This window comes from Chrysochloris asiatica, unplaced genomic scaffold (genome assembly GCF_000296735.1).
Source record: "Chrysochloris asiatica unplaced genomic scaffold, ChrAsi1.0 scaffold00138, whole genome shotgun sequence".
Lineage (NCBI taxonomy): Eukaryota > Metazoa > Chordata > Mammalia > Afrosoricida > Chrysochloridae > Chrysochloris > Chrysochloris asiatica.
Window position 1 is genome coordinate 8014491 of NW_006408656.1, and position 21246 is coordinate 8035736.

At 37.2% G+C, this 21246-nt stretch overlaps 1 protein-coding gene across 1 annotated transcript in view; it reads right to left on the minus strand.

The window, feature by feature from the left end:
* SPATS2 (spermatogenesis associated, serine-rich 2) overlaps window positions 1-21246 on the minus strand; it is a 93149-nt gene that overhangs the window by 18621 nt on the left and 53282 nt on the right. Inside the window, exons 6-8 of the mRNA XM_006870078.1 lie at window positions 18055-18234; window positions 14793-14928; window positions 3431-3489 (exon numbers count right to left, since the gene is read on the minus strand). Of these exons, the coding sequence (XP_006870140.1) occupies window positions 3431-3489; window positions 14793-14928; window positions 18055-18234 (375 nt within the window). The remainder of the gene's footprint in view (window positions 1-3430; window positions 3490-14792; window positions 14929-18054; window positions 18235-21246) is intronic.

Genomic DNA, 21246 nt, shown 5'->3' on the forward strand with positions numbered 1-21246 from the left:
TGACAACTTCAATCTTTTCTCCATTGATAAGAATGTTGTTTATTGGTCCAGTGGTGAGGATTTTTGTTTTCTTGACATTGAGATGTAATCCATACTGAAGACTGTGCTCTTTGATCTTCATCAGTAAGTGTAAGAGGTATTACAGAAAGCTAATTATCTTTAGTTATGTTATTTAGCCTGATTGCCACATATTTGCTCATACCCCTAATGAAGCATGGTGTATCAATCAGAGTACTTTTGTCCTATAATTTAGCCTTTATATTTTAATTTTTTGAGAATTTCTATAAAAAGAGTATTTTTAAAAGTACCTTCTTCTGAAAAGTAAGGATTATGTTTTCTTACTAGTTTTATTCTACTGAACCTTCACCTTCAAAAAGATGATAAAGCCCAAATAGCTACAAAATGATCCAATCATCCGGGGTTCCAAGATAAAACCAATTTTCCATTTGTATAAACTATAGTTCTTCTCAGCTGTAACATTCTAGGATTATAAGACAAAAATTATAGACCTCAAAATAGAATATTCAAATAAAGATTTCCACACATTATCAAATAACTCAGAGGACCAAATTATGTAGTTTAATTCTATGACACTGGACAAGTCATGTTTTCCCCAAAGAACTTGTTTCTTTGTTTAAGAAATGGGAGAGGGAGAAAGACAAGAGGAAAACCTATCTATCTCATAGAGTTAATAGGAAGATCATGTATGTTTGAACATGAGAAAACTCTGGACTGTAAAATATTATATGAACATTTAATAAGCCTGTAGTGTGTGAAGGAGCCTTGGTGTTGCTGTAGGATAAGTACTGGACTGCTAACTGCAGGGTTGGCAGTTAAAACCCACCACATCTCCACAGGAGAAAGATGAGACTTTCTGTTCCTATAAAGATTTACAGCCTTGGCAACCCTATACAGAGTCACTGACTCAGAACTGACTCAACAGCAGCAGATGGGTATAGTGTGTGAAAAAGAAAAAGAAGCATCTTTAGTGTCATTGTGCATTAGGATTTTTAGCATGGGAGAAAGGAGATACAGATACAAAATTAATGAAGTAGCTACAGCTCTGAATCTGATCAAATAACAGTGTCTATGAGCTGATAACTAGTTAAATCTAGGTGATAAAATTCAACTTATTTGCCTTTGCATTTTAAATGTTTGAAATTTTCTATAAAAAAGTATATTTTTATCACCAGGGAGTCATCAAGGCAAGCAATCAAGTGCCTTCAGGACAACCGTGCCCCCAAGACTGAAACTCAAAGGGAATACACGAGCAGGCATGTAAGCTCACTGGCAACCTTGTTGGTCTACATGTGAATGGGAGTGGGGGAAAGTCAGTAATGAAGATATGGGCTCTATTCAACCATGTTCCATAGATTTCTGTTGACCTCGAGATGAGAGAGGGAGGAGAAGGGCTGGCTGGTCCGAAGTCTGGGGGGACTTGGGAACTCCTGAGCCCATAGACACTGACCTAGCCACAGAGGGCTAGAGTTGAGAGTGAAGCATCCAGCTGATATGAAGTGGAGGTAGACTAACAAGAATGCCCAAACTTGCAGATAGTACCCATTTGACCTAACTTCCATGGCTTGATGACCAGAGCTCAACTAGAGGAAAATAAAGAAATTTGATAAAGGAAGCAAGTATAAATTGCTACAATTTGATGAGCTTGACCTATACTTATGGATGCAGTAGCTCAAAATACCAACCAAGAGGGACGGAGTCTTCACTTCAAGGATCAAGCCTATCCCCTCTGTATACAGGGTTGATAGGGGCAGGCAACTGAGACAGTAGCTACCTAAAATGGCAGGGAAGGGAGAGCTATAAAGGCAGGAAGTGGCTGGCTTATAAGTTTTCAAGAGGGAGTTTAGTTTCAGAGTGTGTCTGGGTGGGTGGGTAGAAGTGGGAGGGTGGAAGGGGGAATAGAATCCCCACTGAATAGTTTTCATCTTGTCTAGATGGGTCTGGTGAAAGGAAATAGGGATAGGATTCTTTTGATTCAATAGTGAGTAATTGTTATCATTACTAATTGCAATTGTCACAACAGAAAAGGTAGAAGTTTTGTAACATAAAGGGGGGGCGGGGATTAGTTAATCTTACATTTCAGGAAAAGAGGACTCTAAGACCATCAAGAAAGAAGAGCACGAATGAAACAAGGCGCCCTAATCAGAGAAGCAGCAACACCAGAGATGGCATGGAGAGAGAGAGCAGCTGAGGACTCGACTCATGAAAAGACAAAGACTACGTGATGGTAGTCAGGAAACTGGCTTGCAGAATGTGCCCTTTGGTTATTTAAATGATTATATATTCATAAAAAAAGAAAAAAAAATATATATATATAAACTAGAAGAAACAGAGGCAAATACTGTGAAATGATGATGCATGGAGGGGATTGTAATCATTGCAATGAAACAAAACACAACAGGATGAATGCAAAACTGATGTTCTCTCATGTAAATGATCACTCAATTCACAATAAAAGCTTTAAAAAACAACAACAGCATTATATTTAAAAAAATTCCTTCTTCTGAAGAGTAAGGATTATGTTTCCTTACTAGTTTTATTTTACCTGAACCTTCACCTTCAAAAAGAGAACATGCATGTACCATGGGGTAGTCAACTGTGTCAAATTGAGAACTTTCAGGATAGAACACTCATTGTAAATGAAATTTCACTTCTGAAGAACACTGGATAGCATCTCAGTTGTGTACTTAACATTTCAAGTTAAAATGGATCAAAACAACTCAGCTCAAGCTGCCTCCTCTTGCCCATGATCATAAACGCACATGATTTAATTGTGAACGATCATATGAACCTCGCCCATTCCTATTCTTACCAATATGAGGATGGGTTACAAGAAATATCCTTCCTAATTATACATCAGGCATTCAATGCATGAAGGTAAAATCTGCATTGAAAAGCCCAAAATCAATGGCACTGTTCAAGTTGCAGTTGACTTTCCTTATGTATTAAATATCTTTAACCTAATACTTAATGTACAAAACCCTACAACTTAACAAAGTTACAACTCTGTTACTCCAGAATATAGTTTAATAAGCTTTCCAGGACCCTTAATCATGGTTTCCTGAACCCTCAATTCACCGGCTCTCCCCTCAAACCACTGACAAGGGAAACTAAGTGAAGACTGTTCCTAAGACTGATGCTCTGATTGTTAGAGTATGTTGTGGCAGATACCATGAGATACTGTCTCTTATACACTGAACTCCATGTTCAAAGTATTAAAATTTGGACATATTTTAAAATAGCTTCTTATAAAGTTATTCTGCTTGAAAGGATTCATAGGCCAGTGTTGTATAAATTCTCAAATGAGTTTAAATATATACAAACTCTCACTGTGACATTTATATTGTGTTTTTGTTATGGGGGCTGATATGCGGGTACCTACTGTAACTTTTTATTTAAAGATCAATCTTACTTGCTTCAGCTTTTACTTTGTCCATCTCAGCAAGCAATGCCACTTCCCGGTCCATTAAACTACGAAAAGATCACAAAGGATAAAAAAGATAAACCAGAAACTCACAGTACCCAATAGCACATTGTTAATAATGGAGAAAAATTTAAGTCTGTTCATTAAAAAAATACACTACAAAGAAAACAATGAATGACTAATGCAAGCTGTGTAGTCTTACCCTCTACAAAGGGCACCTTAAGAATTTCCAATACATTGGCACTATAAGATAAGTACTGGACTGTTAACTTCAACTCACCAGTTGCTCCTCAGAAACCCCTATACAGGGTTGCTACAAGAACCGACTTGATTGCACTGACAATTCCCTTTTAGTTATATATATTAAGTAGGCCAGTAGAAGAGTCCTGGTGTGATGCTGTAGGATAAGCACTGGATTTCAAACCACATGGTCGGGGGTTACATATGGTTGCTATGCATCAGAACCAACTTGACAGCACTTAACAATTGTTGTTGTTGTGAAGTGCCGTCGAGTCGGTTCCGACCCATAGCGACCCTGTACAGGGTTTCCAAGGGTGTAAATCTTTACGGGAGTAGAAAGCCTCATCTTTCTCCCGCGGAGCAGCTGGTAGTTTCGAACCGCTGACCTTAAGGTTCGCAGCCCGATTCGTAACCACTACGCTACCAGAGCTCCTTAGTAGCTACAAATTCAAGTGTTGATAACCAGTAGATGGCAGCAGCAAGCTACAAAACACATTTCTTAGGCAGCTATGCTGCTGCTAAAGCAAAAGTACTTGTGGAAATTAGCATGTGCCTCACATACTTTTTTATTTTGGTCTAGAAATTTTGACAGTTTTGGTTCTGATGAATCACCAGGCAATATCTTCTGCAAGGGCAAGGTAAATTTATCTGTGATTAGGATTTATATATCTTAAAACATTTTATCAGTTGCACCAAGTCCACTAGTACATTAGTCCTTATAATGCAAGGTAGCCAAGACATACACATTGTGCTGGTTTCTAACAGACATTTACTAAGTAATCTGAAAAAGACAGAATTAAAGGTTTCTTTCCCCCCCTACTTTTTTTTTTAATAGAAAAGAAACATTAAATGGGTGATTAGAATTGTACCCATTGCAAATATAAACCATTTGTAAGCATATAAAGTTTTTCCATGTCCTTATAATTGTTCACTGCATTAGATGCATAAGAAGAGAGATTACCCTAGTATTCAATCTGGATGTAAATAATTTTCATACCAATTTAACGTGGTGGTGGTGCACAAAATGAAAAAATTAAAATCTCAATAACTATACAAACATGAAATTTTCAACTTTCTTTTAATTTCGAGTTCATCCTGATTTCTGTTTGAATAGAAATATAACTACAGAGTTAATAAAAGTTCCACTCTGGCAGAAAATGTGTGTGCTGGGGGGAAAGAATGGGCTTACTTGTCAGAGACTTGAGGAACCCGAGACTATGGACCTCATCCCCCCCCTTCAGGTCTGGAACAGAAGTCACTCTGTGGCCTAAGTTTCAGCCACCAAGCAGTAGACAAGTATATAGGTGGGTAACGACACTAGTAAAGTATGCTCACCATGGAATGGTGAATTAGTCAAGATCAAAAGTGCAAATTTACCTAAGGACAAAGTTGAGAAGGGATGGGAAGGAGGGTGCAATGGAAATAGGAAGCACAGGAAGAAGCAGGACAACTATTGTTGCATGGAGGGGATTGCAGCCATTGAGATGAAACAAAATGTATGATTTACTGAAAGTAACATTGATGGTCTTCCCTGTAAACCTTCACTTAATGCACAATAAAAAGTTAAAAAAAAAAAAAAAAGTTCCACTCTTTATTTCTGGTTGTAAAAACAGACATTCATACACACACACACAAATTCAGTATTTAGTTATGTTAGGACAGAGTAGTTAATATGGAGATTGTAGTGTGAGATATATATACCAAAAAAAAGTTTAAGGCAGGGTAATTTCTTCAAGGAAAAAATCCTTCATAGGGAAGTGGCACACAAAGCAAGTCTGATTATCATTATACGTGGTATTAATAAACAGACTTGCTACTAAACAAATTTTATTGATAAATTAGTTCTGCAAAAGCAATGGACTGAGGAAAAAACACAATTATTTTTGGGCAGCAGTACTTTCTGAAGAAAGCATTTCCCAAACCTCAGCAATAATTGCTCCAAGAACTCTAGCAATACTTTGAAATATCTGAAAGGCAAAACAAAAACACAACTGAGACAAGAGCGGCCTACTATCTGACATTACCTCTCTTCTACTGCTGAATTATCTTAAGATGCAGACACTGTCCACCAGATGACAAATTTTGTCTCTGACAAAGCTTGTAAAATATTTATTAAAACACTTATGAAAACAAGTAAGCTTTTTGCAGCTACAATCTCTATTATGAACAGCAGAATATCACAAGACACTTTCAGCAAAGAATAAAATAGTTACACACCATCACAATCATGCTATTTTTGTGGCAGTATGAGATAGTTATTTGGATGATACTTTTTTCTCCTGTGATAATGACTAACATTCATTTAAATAACTTTGTCTCTTGACTAATTCATTTGGCGATGACAAAAAAAAATCATATATTTTTTAATATGGAAAGAGGAAAGTGCCTTCAAAGGGAAAAAGAATGCATTGGCTTTGCTTGGAGCTTTTCCTTGATTGCCTAGCAAAATTATAGTAAATAGGTTTTAAGTTTTCAGCAAATAAAATTAAGTATAAATATTTCTTAAGAACATTACTGAGTGGTTTAGAGAGTTATCCTTCTAAATAATCGACTGTGAATGACAGGGATTGTCATTATGTATAGACAACCAAGCTGTTGTTGTTAAATGCTGTCAAGTTGGTTTCAACTCATCTCAACCCTATACAGGAATTCCAAGGAGCGATTGTGGATCTGAACTGCCAATCTTGTGGCTAGCAGTCCAGTGCTTATCCTACAGTGGCATACCAGGACTCCATGGCCAACTATAGGACCCCTCTTCTATTAATTTTTTTTTCATATTTTCATGCCAAAATAAACAAACAAAAATAAAAACATAGAAACAAGCATTTTATTTCTTTTTGTTTGTTGTTTGCCTTATTTTCATTTATTGATAATACCTGCTGAAAGGTCTGTGGTGTCAGTCCAGCATTAAACATTAACAATTTAATGGCAAATTGAGATTGTTGGGCTATTTTCTCAGAGAAAAGTCTGATAAACATTTTTCACAAGTCTTTTTTTAAATTTTTTTTTCACAAGTCTTTAAAATACCAAAATGAATAAATAATAAAAAGCAATACCTTTCTTATTAGAAGTACATCAAATAATGGTATTATGATTGTGTCAAATAATGTTCTGGTTTTTAGTCATTCACACATTTAGGGGTGATATATCATGATATATATATATATATATATATATATATACACACACACATACACACACACACACACACATATATCCTGGTATAGTACTGTGGGTTAAAGCACTGGACTGCAAGTTCGGTTTGAGCCACAAGGCCAATGGTTCAAGCTCACCAGCCACTCCTTGGAAACCCCATACAGGGTCATTATGAGTCGGAACTGACTCAATGGCACTTAAGAATAACACATCATAATGTCTACAACTTCTAAATGGTTTCACCAAAACACAAAGAACACTAAAAATAAACCCCTGCAAAATACATAATTGTATTTACCTGTTTAACTTTTCTGTATTCTTTTAAGTTTTCATAATTAAAAAGCTGGGAAAATATGTACATCACAAAATAAATAAAGAAGGCAGGAGAGTTCAAAAGTAGAAAGTAGTAAAAGCATTTTTTGCAATTAAAACAAATAATTTACCTCAACTGTCTAACAAAGAGCAATGTAAACACAAGTTTTACATATGTTCTTGAACTAAACAGTGTGGATCTATTGCCAAGAGATTCAAAAGTATCTGGGGTCTGAGGTAATAGTTTGAGAGGCCACTGACCGCAAGAAGTGGGTTCTCTCAGAGAGTGATGAAAGGCTCATTCACACTGTCAGATTTCCTGAAACTTTGCTCACTCAATAGCTGAGGGGACTAAATTTGCAACTGTTCTCCAAAGGCTTTCTTGAATGGAAGTAAGCTATAATAAGCACCTGGTACACTGGATTCTAAAACTATTCTACCTAATAAAATGCTGCTAAATATTAATGGGAGACAGTTCGAAAAAAAACCAAACTAGTTCTTTCTGAACCTTGTAATGTATGAGAATTTCTGCATCCTTTTCTTCAATCATGAAATTTAGTTTTAGATGGCTAACCACCTAAGGAAAAAGACTGGTACCTACCTGTATATTCTGAATTTCCTTCTCTTTTTCACAGGACTTTTTACCATCTTAACATTTGCTCAACTCATTCTAAAGATTTTATGTAAGTCAGCTGCTCTGAATAGCTGTTCTTACATGGATTATCAGTAACATGTCTATGATATATGATTTCTCCATCATTTAAAGCAAGCCCCTTAATTTATTTAACATACAGCTTATTGATTCTAGTTCTGGCCTTTAGAAATTTGTGGGCACCAATAAAATAGTTAATTATGACAATTCTTGTCATTCACAGTCAATTATTTAAAAGGATAACTCTTTATACCACTCAATAATGTTCTTAGGAAATATTTATACTTGATTCTATTTGATGAAAACCTAAGACCTATTTATTGTAATTTCACTAGCCAATCAAGGAAGAGTTCCAAGCAAAGCTAATGCATTCTTTTTTCCTTTAAAGACACTTTCATCTTTCCACATAAAATAACCAAGAAAAAGGACTGCCAAAAGTTTTCATCAGCAGAAAGTTTACGATGCTTTAATAAAACTCCTTACTCCCAGTACTGGCCTTGGTGAATTATGGTGCACCTATCTGGGCTCAAAACAAAAACCCACTAGGTAGCCAGAACATCACAGTGGATTGGACTAGAGCATAACTGAATGGAAAACACCAGCCTGTTAAATAAAATTTGCATACTATGACAATTTTGATGGGTCCCTCACTGTAGAGAGTCCTTCACAAAGCATGGTAACACAGAGAATACAACTCTACCCATACAAGCCAGACAAATTTTTTTTTTTTTTTTAAAGTGAAAGTTAACTTGGGTCTAGAGATGATTATTGAATCACCAATGAGAGCAGATTATAAATTTTATATATTTGAAGGTTTCTGATTTCACCTTCCTTAGGTATGTGCCAGCTTTCATTTGGCATCAAGTGAAAGCAGTTATCTGTATAATTCCCCTAGTGCCCTGTCAGAGGTAATGTAATCTTACTGTTGCAAATTTGTTGGAACCTTTTGCTTTTCTTACACACTATAACCAACACAAAAATGGCTTCCTAAACGGCATTGACTCTGGTTTGGTGCCAAATGGAGTTAGCTCACCTGCCAATTATGTCTTGAAGTAGCAACTACAAGAAGCACTGAAATAAGGTAGTTTAAAAACCCAATCAACCAGAGAGAAGAGCTTTACACCAGAGCAGGAAAGGACAGGTAATCTCCTTCCTCAAGTTAAATTGACCTGGTTGCTACGCCTGCTAATCAATCTTAAACACACAGTTCTGAAGCCGGAAACCATTTCATTTGTCATTTATTGAAGGAGGTTCCCCCTGGCTTGCTTCCAAGTCAGCAGGATCTCACAAAACTCACTCACGGAACTGTTTCCTGATTCAGGCTGATTCTGAATGGAATCAGATCTTGTGGTTAAGTAATCAGTAAGCTGGAGAGAATCATGGAGATCAGAGGCTTTTCGAAGCAAAGTTGTGCTAACCTACGCTTAGATTTTATTCTTTTCTGGATGGGTCAACAATATCTACTAACATAATCTACACCAAAGGGTAAAGGTTCAGAAAGAGGAGGAGTCACTTTTGCAGAAAAAACTTTCCAGGAGAAGCTGGAGATTAGTTTAAGGTGAATTTTGGAGAACTGGTTAGATAAAAGCAGAGGTACAGGAGAGTTTATCAGGCTGAGAAAGTAGAATCAGCAATAGAAGAAGAAATGTGAATGCTAAGTTTGGGGAGAATGAGTTGTGTATAGGAAAAATCAAAAACCATGATGGTAAGTTTCTAGTTATAACACCTAAAAGGTAGAATTTAGAATTGGGGAAAAGGTATGATTAAAATACCAGGTTGAATTATCCAAAGGCGTTTTTTGGTTATATGTGCTTTTCCGATTATAAAGCAGGGCTTAACAACTTTTTAGAGGCATTACTCTACATCTTCATTAAGTCACTTCATCTTGCATTCCAGGGAATAGGAAAACTGAGGCTATTTACATTCCCCTTCTATCTTGTCTGCTGTGGTACAAAGATCTAGAGTCAGTGTGTAGACAAAAACACAGTTGAGTATACAGAAATAATCTATAGACAGGAAAGAAAACAGTTGGATGGTTGGGAGCAAGAATGCTGTTACTGTTGTTGCTAGGTGCTATGAGTCCCGACTCAGAGTGACCCTATGCACAACAGAACGAAACACTGCCTGGTCCTGAGCCAACCTCACAATTGTTGCTACATTTGAGCACATTGCTGCTGACACTGTTCGAATCCATCTAGTTGGGGGGGGTCTTCTTCTTTTTCTCCAAGTCTCCACTTTATCAAACATGATATCCTTTTTCCAGGGACTGATATATGTCCGAAGTATGAGAGATGAAGCCTGGCCATCCTGGCTTCCAAGGAGCATTCACACTGGCTGTACTTCTTCCAACACAGATTTGTTTACTCTTCCGGAAATCCATGGTACTTTTAATATTCTCCTCCAACACCATAACTCAAATGCATCAATTCTTCTACGGTCTTCCTTAATCACTGTCCAACTTTCACATGCACATGAGGCTACTGAAAATAGCATGGCTTGGGTCAAGCGTACTTTAGTCCTCATGCTGACATCTTTGCTCTTTAAAGAGGTCTTGTGCAGCAGATTTGCCTAATGCAATACATCGTTTAATTTCTTGATTGCTGCTTCCATGTGTGTTGATAATTGATCTGAGCAAAATGAAGTCTTTGATAACTTCAATCTTTTCTCCATTTATATGGATGTTGTTTACTGGTTCAGTGGTGAGGATTTTTGTCTTCTATGTTGAGGTGCAACTCATACCGAAGGCTTTGGTCTTTAATCTTCATCAGTCAGTATTTTAAGTCGTCTTCACTTTCAGCAAGCAAGACTATATCATATTTGCATATTGCAGGTTGTTAATGAGTCTTCCTCCAATCCTGATGCCATGTTTTTCTTCATATAATCCAGCTTCTCGGATTATGTGCTCAGCATACAGATTGAATAAATATGGTGAATGCATACAACCCTGTCGTACAAGCACACCTTTCCTAATTTAAAACCATTTAGTGTTGTCTTGTTCTGTTCCTCATGAGCACAATTAAGTATTCCGGAATACACATTTTCCGCAATGTTGTCCTATAGCTTGCCATAATCCACACAATCAAAAGCCTTTGCATAGTCAATAAATCACAAGTAAACATTCTTTCTGGTATTCTCTGCTTTCAGCCAAGATCAATCTGACATCAGCAATGATATCCCTCATTCCACATCCTTGTCTGCTTGCATCTCTGGCAGTTCTCTGTCAATGTAAGTTTGCAAACGTCTTAGGATTATCTTTAGCAAAATTTTACTTGTTTGAAATATTAATGGTATTGTCCGATTACTACCACATTCCGATTACTACCACAATGGGTCACCTCTCTTTGGAATAGGCACAAATAAGGATCTCTTCCAGTCAGCTGGTGAGGTAGTTATCTTCCAAATTTCTTGGCATAGATGAGTGAGTGCTTCCAGTGCTTTGTCAGTTTGTTGAAAAGATTTCAATTTGTATGCCAGTAATTCCCAGTGCCTTGTTCTTTGCCAATGCCTTCAATGCACGTTGAATTTATTCCTTCAGTACTACATGCTCTTGATCATATGGTACCTCTTGAAATGGTTGAACATTGACCATTTCTTTTTGGTACAGTAACTCTGTGTATTTCTCCCATCATCTTCCTCTTTCCTTTTTTTTAAAAAAAATGTTTTATTGTGATTTATGTGATGGTTTACAGGGGAGAACATTAGCTTTACATTCAACCTATCGTATATCATTTCACTGCCATGGTTACAATCCCCTCCATGCTCCCTGGTCATCAGCACACAGCCCTTCTCCCTCTCTGGATCTGGAGTCCCCAGCCACTCCATCTCTCCACATCATCATCTCTGCTCCATCTCTGGCGTCACTGTTTCTCTGGATAGGGTCTTGCACTCCACTCTTCTCCCTTGATGGTCCCAGGGACCTCCTCTCCTGGATTGCAAAGTCAACCACTCCCCTTGTTTTGCTACAAAACATCTACCTTTACATTTCCAACCCTCACAGTCAGTCCTGATAGCAATTATTCACTACTGTGCCACATGAGTGCCATCACCATCTCCTTTCATCAGCCCCGCCCAGACAGACTGGATACTACTCCATGGAGATTCTATCTTCCTCAACACCCTCTGGATCTAGGCACCCTCTTGAAAGCTTATAAGCCAGTCACTTCTTGCCTTTGTAGCCCCTCCATTTTGAGTAGCCAATGTCCAAGTTGCCCATCCCTGTCTACCCTGTATATTGAAGGTCTCCCATCTTCTTGTGATGCTTTCTGTAGCATTCAATATTTTGTCCCTAGAATCCTTCAATATTGCAACTCGATGCTTGAACTTTTTCTTCAGTTCTCTGAGTTTGTGAAATGCTGAGCAGTTTATTGCCTTTTGGTTTTGTAACTCCAGGCCTTTGCACATTTTGTTATAATATTTGACTTTGTCTTCTCGACCTGCCCTTTGAAATGTTCTATTCAGCTCTTTTACCTTCTCTTTTCTTCCATTTGCTTTAGCATCTCTATGTTGAAGAGCAAATTTCAGAGTCTCTTCTGACATTCATTTTGGTCTTTTCCTTCATTCTTGTCTTCTTAATGAACTTTTGCTTTTTTCCTGTATGATGTTCTCTACAACTCTTCTGGTTTTCTGTCATTACTGTCTAATGCATCAAATCTGTTCTTGAGATGGTCTCTAAATTCAGGTGGGATATGTTCAAGGTCATATTTTGGGGCTTGTTTTAATTTTCTTCAGCTTCAGGCTGAAATTGCATATGAGCAATTGATGGTCTCTTCCACAGTCTGCCCTTGGCCTTGTTGTGGTTGATGATATGGAGCTTTTCCATTGTCTCTTTCCAAAGATGTAGTAAATGTGATTTCTGTGTATTCCATCTGGTGAGGTGTATGTGTTTAATCACCTTTTATGTTGTTTAAAAAGGTATTCGGAATGAAAGTCTTACAAAATTCTTTCACGCGATCTCCAACATCATTTCTATCACCAAGGCTATTTTCCAATTACTGGTCCTTCCTTTTTTATTTCAACTTTTGCATTCCAATTGCTAGTAATCATCAACACATCTTGAATGTTTGATTAATTTCAGATTGACAAGGTTGGTACAATTCTTCAATCTCATCATTACTGGCTTTCATGATTGGTACATAAATTTAAATAATAATGGTATATTATCTGGTCTTCCTTGCAGGTGTGTGAGTATTATTCTATCACAGATAGTGTTGTACTTCAAGACAGATCTTGATATGTTCTTTGTGATGATGAATTTGGTACCCTTCCTCTTCAAATTTGTCATTCCGGCATAGGAAACTATGCAATTATCAGATTCAAAATGGTCAATGCCAGTCCATTTCATTTTTTACAATGAACAATTTCGTACATTTCATGTTACAATTATTAGTGGATGCTTACAGACCTTTCTCTTCATTTTGAGTTGTTTCCAATCAGCAAATGAAGGTCCAAAGGCTTTATTCCGGTCATGTCATCAAGATCAACTCTACTTTGAGGAGGCAGCTCTTCTCCAATCGTATTTTGAGTGCCTTTCAACTTGAGGGGCTCATCTTCTGGCAATATATCTGTCAATATTCTGGTACTTTTCATCATGTTTCAATAGTCAATATTCTGGTGCTGACAGTGTTCCATTGCTATTCATAAAGTTTTCAGTGACTAATCTGTCTCTCCTTCCTAGTCTGTCTTTGTCTGGAAGCTCATCTGAAACCTGCCCCTGATGGTTGACCCTGCTGGTATTTAAAATAACAGTGACACAGCTTCCAGAATCACAGCAACACGCAAGTCACCACAGTATGACAAACTGACAGATGATTGTGGAAGAATGCTGTAGGTTCTCTCCATACATGGATACTTCCTCTCAGATCTAGGCAGATTTTACAAATAAGCAGAGTGAACAGTCTAAATCCTCAAATATACACCCAGTTGCTTGGTTTCCCATCATTTGAATTATTTCCATCTTTAAGGCTATTCCATTTTTTAAAATTCCTTTATAAAATACAAATACCTCCCAGAAAAAAGTGATGGTGCAAATGTCAGTTAACACCTTAATGTCTATTAATTTTTAAAGTTTTGGTGCTCTAGAATGTATTTCTCCAAAAAAGAGATTCTATAGTCAAATATATTTGAGAAACAGCCTGTAAAGGTCCCTCTTAAGTGATTTAAAAAGCACATTAACATTAAAAAGGCACTGTGAAGTCCTATGGCAACAGTTTTTAAAAAAGATCTTCAAACTTCCTTAACTACCAAACTCTGTTTCCTGCAAAGAATACATATTATTTCAAGAAATGTACATTCTACAAGAGATAGTTTGTGAAGCACAAAGTTAAAATAAATCAGTGTTTAACAACAAAGCAAAGAAGAGAGCATTGCGTGGAAGTATATAAATAAGAATAAAAAAAGGTATGAAAGTAAAAACAGATCTTAAAAAAGTAAAAACTTTATAATTTTGCTGAAAATTAGTATGTCATTTGTTATAGGTTCCCGGTTTAAAAGACAACTGTAACATCAAGGTATACAATCTTTTCTATAATTATTTGTCTCTTTCCAAATAACATTAGTCATAGGTCCATTTCTAGAGAGTTGTGAGTTCTCTGTACCATTCATACCCACATGTGACCAAAAGTAAAATGGAGAGAAAGCTAAATACACCAAAGCATTTTAATATTCCCTCACTATGTAGAGTATTGGTTGTTGTTGTTAAGTGCTATAGAGTCAGTTCCAACTCACAGTGACCTTGTATAGGGTTTCTGAGGCTGTAAATCTTTGCGGGAGCAGAAAGCCTCATCTTTCTCCCACAGAGCGCTGGTGAACTCCAACTGCCAACCTGGGATTCATAGTTCAGTGCTTATTCTACACTGACTCTACAGAGTCACCATGTTCCAAAATGTAGAGTACAATATTTAGGAATTGGGAACTAAACAACTTGCTGAATGACTGTACATCTTTATAAATGGTCACTTTTGTGCTACTCATATCATGTACAATTTAACTTACCAGCTCTGTAATTCAGCAAAAGCTTGTTTCATTTTCTTAATGGAAGCATCCATCTCTTCTTTAACTACAACTCGATATCGTGCAAGAGACACTGTGCAGCGCTGAAGATCTTTTACAGATTTTTCAATATTGGAACCTTGGGAGAAAACCCAAAGATTTAGAAAAAGGATCATTAAGTAATTTGAATGTTTAAGTACAAAAAGTAGCAAATGTGTGTTGACTAAAAATGTTTCCCAGATAGCTATCTCCAACTAAGGCAACAAAAGAAACTGATGTTTTCATAGATTAGGAACAGGATTTATACTCTTGCATTGTTGTTGTCTTTTTTTTGTTGTTATGTACCGTGGTGTTGCTTCCGACTCATAGCAACCCTGTACAGGGTTTCCGAGGCTATAAAACTTTATGGGAGCAGAAAGCCTCATCTTTCTCTCAAGGAACAGATGGTGGTTTTGAACTGCTGACCTCGAGGTTAGCAGCCCGATTCATAACCACTATGCTACCAGAGTTCCTTCAAAAAATGGATAAAATATACAAAATGAGGTTTTTCAAACAATGGACAATAGGCAGTGCTGCAATGCTTTTCCTTGAAAAAAAGAAAACAAATGAAGTGAGGCCTCTGATTGCCCCAACTTACTGCCTTTAGAGAGTAATGCAGGAAAGAGCAATCCTAGCAGAGCCTGGAGGTCTCCCTGAGTTGAAAGGACAGAGTTGAAAATTCAGGGAACCAAAATGGTTAAAATTTTTAGGGCAGAGTACTGGAGAAGAAAAAGCTAAACAAAGATGAGAGAGCTGCACAGAATGTGCTCCAGAGATCTATAGAGGATTCTGAATATTAATCAGTGCATGCCTGTGAGGAAACGATCCACGACAGGGAAAAAAGGAGCAGGTGGGACAATCCCCAGAGCTTCCTCAGGCTTGGAATGGTTCATTGTCATACCAGCCAGAGTAGAAAAACCTCACAATACATGGAGCACTAGGTTGAGTACTTAGAAGGGTACTTAATGTCTCAACAATGAAACAAATTAGTGATATAGACTAAAGGGTGCTCTAAGTCCACCCAACAAAGCTTAAAAGCAAGTATCCTAGTAATTTAACTGAGTGCCAGAACAAAGAACAGAATATTTAAAGAAATACAAAATTATCTAGTAACTAACAAAGCAAAATTCACAATATCTGATAGCCAATAAAAAATCATGATACAAAGCAGCAGAAAATATGATCTATAAAGAAAAAAATCAATCAAAACAGAATCAGATGATAAAACTATGGAAATAAAAAGATATTACTGTACTCAGATACCAGATATATTCAAAAAGAGAAATCACTAGCATTTGGGGAGTTATCATAGAAGGTCTTTCAAAAGATCCAAATCAAACTTCTAAATATGAAAAACAAAACTAAACAAAAAAATGAAAAAAAAAATACACTAAATAGGATGAACAGTCAATTAGACACTGTTTAAAATAAAAAGAAACTTAGAGAACTTGCAGACAGCCACTTTAGAAACTATCTGAAATGAAATACAAAGAGAAGACACACTTTAAAAGCCCTATTTGAACAGATACCAAATTTTCAAAACTCCCTAAATGACAGGATTTAATACAGCATAATTTCCTATGTGTGCATTTATTGTTGTTGTTAAGTGCTATTGAGTCGGTTCCGACCCATAGTGACCCTGTACAGGGTTTCCAAGAAGCAGCTGGTGAGCTTGAACCACTAATCTTACAGTTCAAACTGACTTTGCAGTCCAACACAATAACCCAGAGCACCATCCGAGGACTCTCATGTGTGCATTACAAAAATATTGATAATGTTCTTTCTATACAGTACTGCTTAAAGTATTATGTGGGCAAGACTGCCTTGTAGAGAAAGATAAAATACATTTACATTTTAACCAATGTACAAGAGTTCTATTATTTTTCATTATTAGCCAACGCTAAAGTTATACATAGTGGGAATCATGGACCTAAAATGCTTAGAATTGTGTCAACATACAGATTTTCAATTTATTTAAATACTTCATCCCAACTTCATTTCTTTTAGAATCTACCTAGAAGATTTCAAGCCTTGTGCCTATATGTTGTTACTGTATGCTGTCAAATAAAGTCTAACTCATAGTGACCCTACATGTCAAGAGAGTAGAATTGCCTCAGAGGATTTCTTAGGCTGTGATCTTTACTAGAGCAGATCACCAGATCTTTTCTCCCACAGAGCAGTAGGTGGGTTCAAACCACCAACCTTTATCTAAGCAGTAAAGCACTTAACAAAGAGCTTCTTTTTCCAACATATCCCTCTTTATTTTGTTTGACTGAATATTCTAAAATAAGAATTCTCCCAGTGGTGTGTTGCTGTAAGATACGCACTGTACTGCTAACCACAAGGTTGGTGGTTCAAACCCACTAGCTGCTCCTTGGAAACCCTATACAGGGTGGCTATGATTCAGAATCAACTAGATGGCACTTAACAACAACAATAGTATAAGGAAGTTTTAATAAAACCAGCAATTAAGCAGCATAGGTTTACTGCTCTGAAGCAAGCTAAGGGTTATGTTATAATGGTAAAAAAGAAAAGTCTCACTAACTAAAGGAATGTTTAATATATGCAGAATAACTCAGTAAAGAGCTACAGGTTAACAAGCGTCCTTTCCATTTCTAAACTTCATTAATTCAGTGTAGTGAACCACCATGCTGAGATATATAATACTCAGAAGAGCTGTTACCTTGTTTAATTACTGGCTGTTTATTTAAATGATTATCATTTGGAACAACAATAAAAAGGTAAAGAGCTACTATCAGTCAATAGTAAGTAATTAATTCAGAGAAAATTGTCTAGTATAAAGCTAGTCTGTCAAATGTCAGGTTAAAGACCATGAAACTGAAAAGGAGTGAAAATGTTTAACATGTCATGTCAAAGATGATGGAATTTTTTACTATTGAGGCAACCAGGAAATAATAATGAAGAAAACAGAATAAAAACACACAGTTAACACAAATAAAGGAAATAGGTTAACGTTAGTACGTAAGTCATCCTGGCAGTGACGTTTGGCTTCAACTCACAAAAGGGGTCCCTGTCACTCTCACAAGATTGCACAGCATCTAAATGACTGTGAAACTTCTGAACAGGGTAGTCACTACCTGGAAAACAGAAAAAGTACTACCGACTGCCCTTTTGAAACCTTATTGATGAGAGCAGAGATAATTTGCCTTCTTTGGCTAAAAACACAGATTTTTCATTTTCTCTTAACAGTGGCTTTCTTGTTTACCTAGCTTTTTGTTAGTGGAAGAGAGTGGAACATCGTCCATCCCCAGATTTGAAAATTGAGATCCTGTGGCAGGTCTTGAGAGAGATTTGGCAGCATTTCTGGATTGTTGAGAATTTTGAGTAGAGAGCATAGCCAAAGATTTAGGCTCACAATCTGAGACCCCGTTCTCCAGCATGGATCCTGTCAAATAAAGAAGACAGTGTTTCAGAGCACAATGTAAGGATAAATCAAGCAAGCAGGTTTATGAATTCACAAAGAAAACAAGTAAAAAAATGTGTCTGGCAAAACCATGCCTCCTTCAATTGCTGTTAACAAAATTACTTGGCAAAACAAAACAAAGACTAGGATCACCCAGGTGCTTCTGGCTTAGTTGGCCCTAAGCAGGCACCAACAAAGGAAGGAACATGAATCTGTGTTAACCCATCTCTTAATAGGTTAGCTCATTCCCTGCTGGCTTTTATACAGGAAAAGTAGTTTTAGGAAAGAAAAAAGGCAAAGTTAGAATATATGAGGAAAGCTAGCTTAGAAAAAATGAATCCAGGGCTATCATAGGTTTGTTTGAGATCACAGTGGTATAATATTTTACTCTAAGATTTATGAATGATCAGTAAAAGAACATCTAAAACGCATAGCATAATCCTTAAATTGGCATTATAAATACAGCAATAGCAGAACAAGGAGAATTAGATTAATACATAATTCATAAAACTACTTTGAGATATTCTAATATCTTCGACATCTTCAACAAAACAGTTAATAAAACAAACAAACAAAAAATGTACGAGATACTTGGCATTTAGCCCATCCAGAATCATCTGCGGTGGGAAATTTCCACTTGAAAGGACAAGGAGACCAGCTTGGAGCAGCTAGAAGAACAGAAGATACTTCGTGAAAGAAGACTGGCAGGAAAAATAAAAAACAATAATGGCAGTCTGACTGACTACTACAAGAACAAGCAAGTTGTTTGCTCGGGAGCCATCAAGGCAAGTGGTCAGGTCCCCTCAGGACAAACTGCCTTCCAAGACTAAAATTCGAGGGGAATACATGAGCAGGCATGTGGTCTGGCTGATGACTATGTTGGTCACTGATAAGGGGAACAGGGGGAAAAACAGCAATGATGTTGGGAGCTAAGTCCAACCACATTCAACAGACTCCTGTGAACCCAGGTAGAGACCTGGTTGGCCAGCAGTAATGGCAAGACCCGGGCACTCCTGGGCTCAGAGGCAGTGACATGGCCACAGAAGACGAAAGCAGAGAGTGAAGTGTCCAGCTGATATGAAGTGAGGGGAGAGGCACAAGAACACCCATATTTGCAAACAGTACCCACTTGACTGGGCTTCAATGGCTGGATGATCAGAATTCAACTAGAAGAAGAAAGAAGAGGGAAAAAAAGAGTAACCTGATACAATTTGATGAACTTTACCTATACTTACGGATGCAGTAGCTCAAAAAAGGGAACAATTCTTTACAGCAAGGATCATTCCCACCCCCTCAGTACACAGGGTTGATAGGGATAGGCAACTTAGACATTGGCTAGCCAAGATGGGGGTGGGGGCTACAAAGTCAAGAAGTGACTGGCTTACAAGCTTTCAAGAGGGAGCTTAGTTTCATACAGGGCAGGGGAAGGTAGAAGAATCTCCACTGACAACCTGTTGGGATGGGGCTTATGAAAGGGGATAAGACTCGTTTGGTACAACAGTGAATAACTGCTATCAGGGCTGACTGTTAGGGTCAGAAATGTAAAAGTAGATATTCTGTAACTAAAGGAGGGGAGTGACTGATTTTGCAGTCCATGAGCGGCGGTCCCTGGGACCATCTAGTGAGAAGAAAGCAGAGTGCAGGACCTTACCCAGAGAAACAGTGATGCCAGAAATGGAGGTAGACATGATGACGTGAACAGATGGAGCAGCTGGGGACACTGGACTCAGGGAGGGAGAGGGGCTGTGTGCTGACAGCTGGGGGGACAAGCCTGTGGGTGTACCCTCTGGTTGTTTGATGATGCATGGAGGGGACTGTAATCATTGCAGTGAACTGAAATACGATAGGATGAATGTAAAACTGATGTTCTCCCATGTAAACCTACATAATTCACAAAAAAATTTAAAACAAAAAAAAAGATACATGGCATTTAGGACTAACACTAATCTTAACTCTTTACTAGAAAACAAATATGGGGACTATTGAAACCAAAAGTCTAGTTCTAAGGAAAGCCAAGATTATAGCCATTATTATAAATTCCTCACTGTGTTGGATCATCATCATTTTCCTTGTCAATAAGTTACATATTTTTTTAGCATCTTCAACTTCATCTTCTGTATTATCTAAAGTAAACCAATACTAAAAGAAATACTAAGGTAACCAATGGAGGAGAACTGAGAGTTCAGAAATAAACCCATACATCTATAATCAACTGATATTTTACCAAGATACCTAATGCATTCATTGGGGAAAGAAGAGTCTTTTCAACAAACTATTGTTGTTGTTAAGTGCCATCTATTTGATTCTGACTCATAGTGACCTTGTAAAGGGTTTCCAAGGAGTGGCTGGTAGGTTTGAACCACCAACCTTGCAGTTGGCAGTCCAGCGCTTTTCCTACAGCACCATACTAGGACTCCTTTTCAATATATAATGTTGGAAAACTGGATTTCCACATGCAGAAAAATGAAACAGGATCCATGCTTCACACCATACATGAAAATAAATTCAAAATGGATTAAGGACTTAAATGTACAAACTAAAACCAGAAAATTCTTATTAGAAAATGAAGGGGCAATAATGTTGGGCCTAGTTTTTAATAATACATTATCTAATATAACAACAAAAGCACAAAGAGCAAAAGACAAAATAAATGGGACTTCATAAAAATGAAAAATAGTTACTCATCAAACTACTCTACCAAAAAAGTGAAAAGATAAGCTATCGATTGGGAGAATGTTTTTGGAAACCATGTATCTGATAAGAATCTAATAACCAAAATATATATAAAACTCTGACAACAACAAAAAGACAAATAGTAAAATGAGCAAAGGGCTTCAACAGATATCATAAATGATGACATCCAAATGGCCACCAAACACATGAAAAGATACTAAGCATCATTAGTCTTTAGAGAGATGCAAATCAAAACTATAATGAGATAGCATTTCATTGCCACTAGGATGGCTAAAATTACAAATCCCGCCCCCCCCCCCC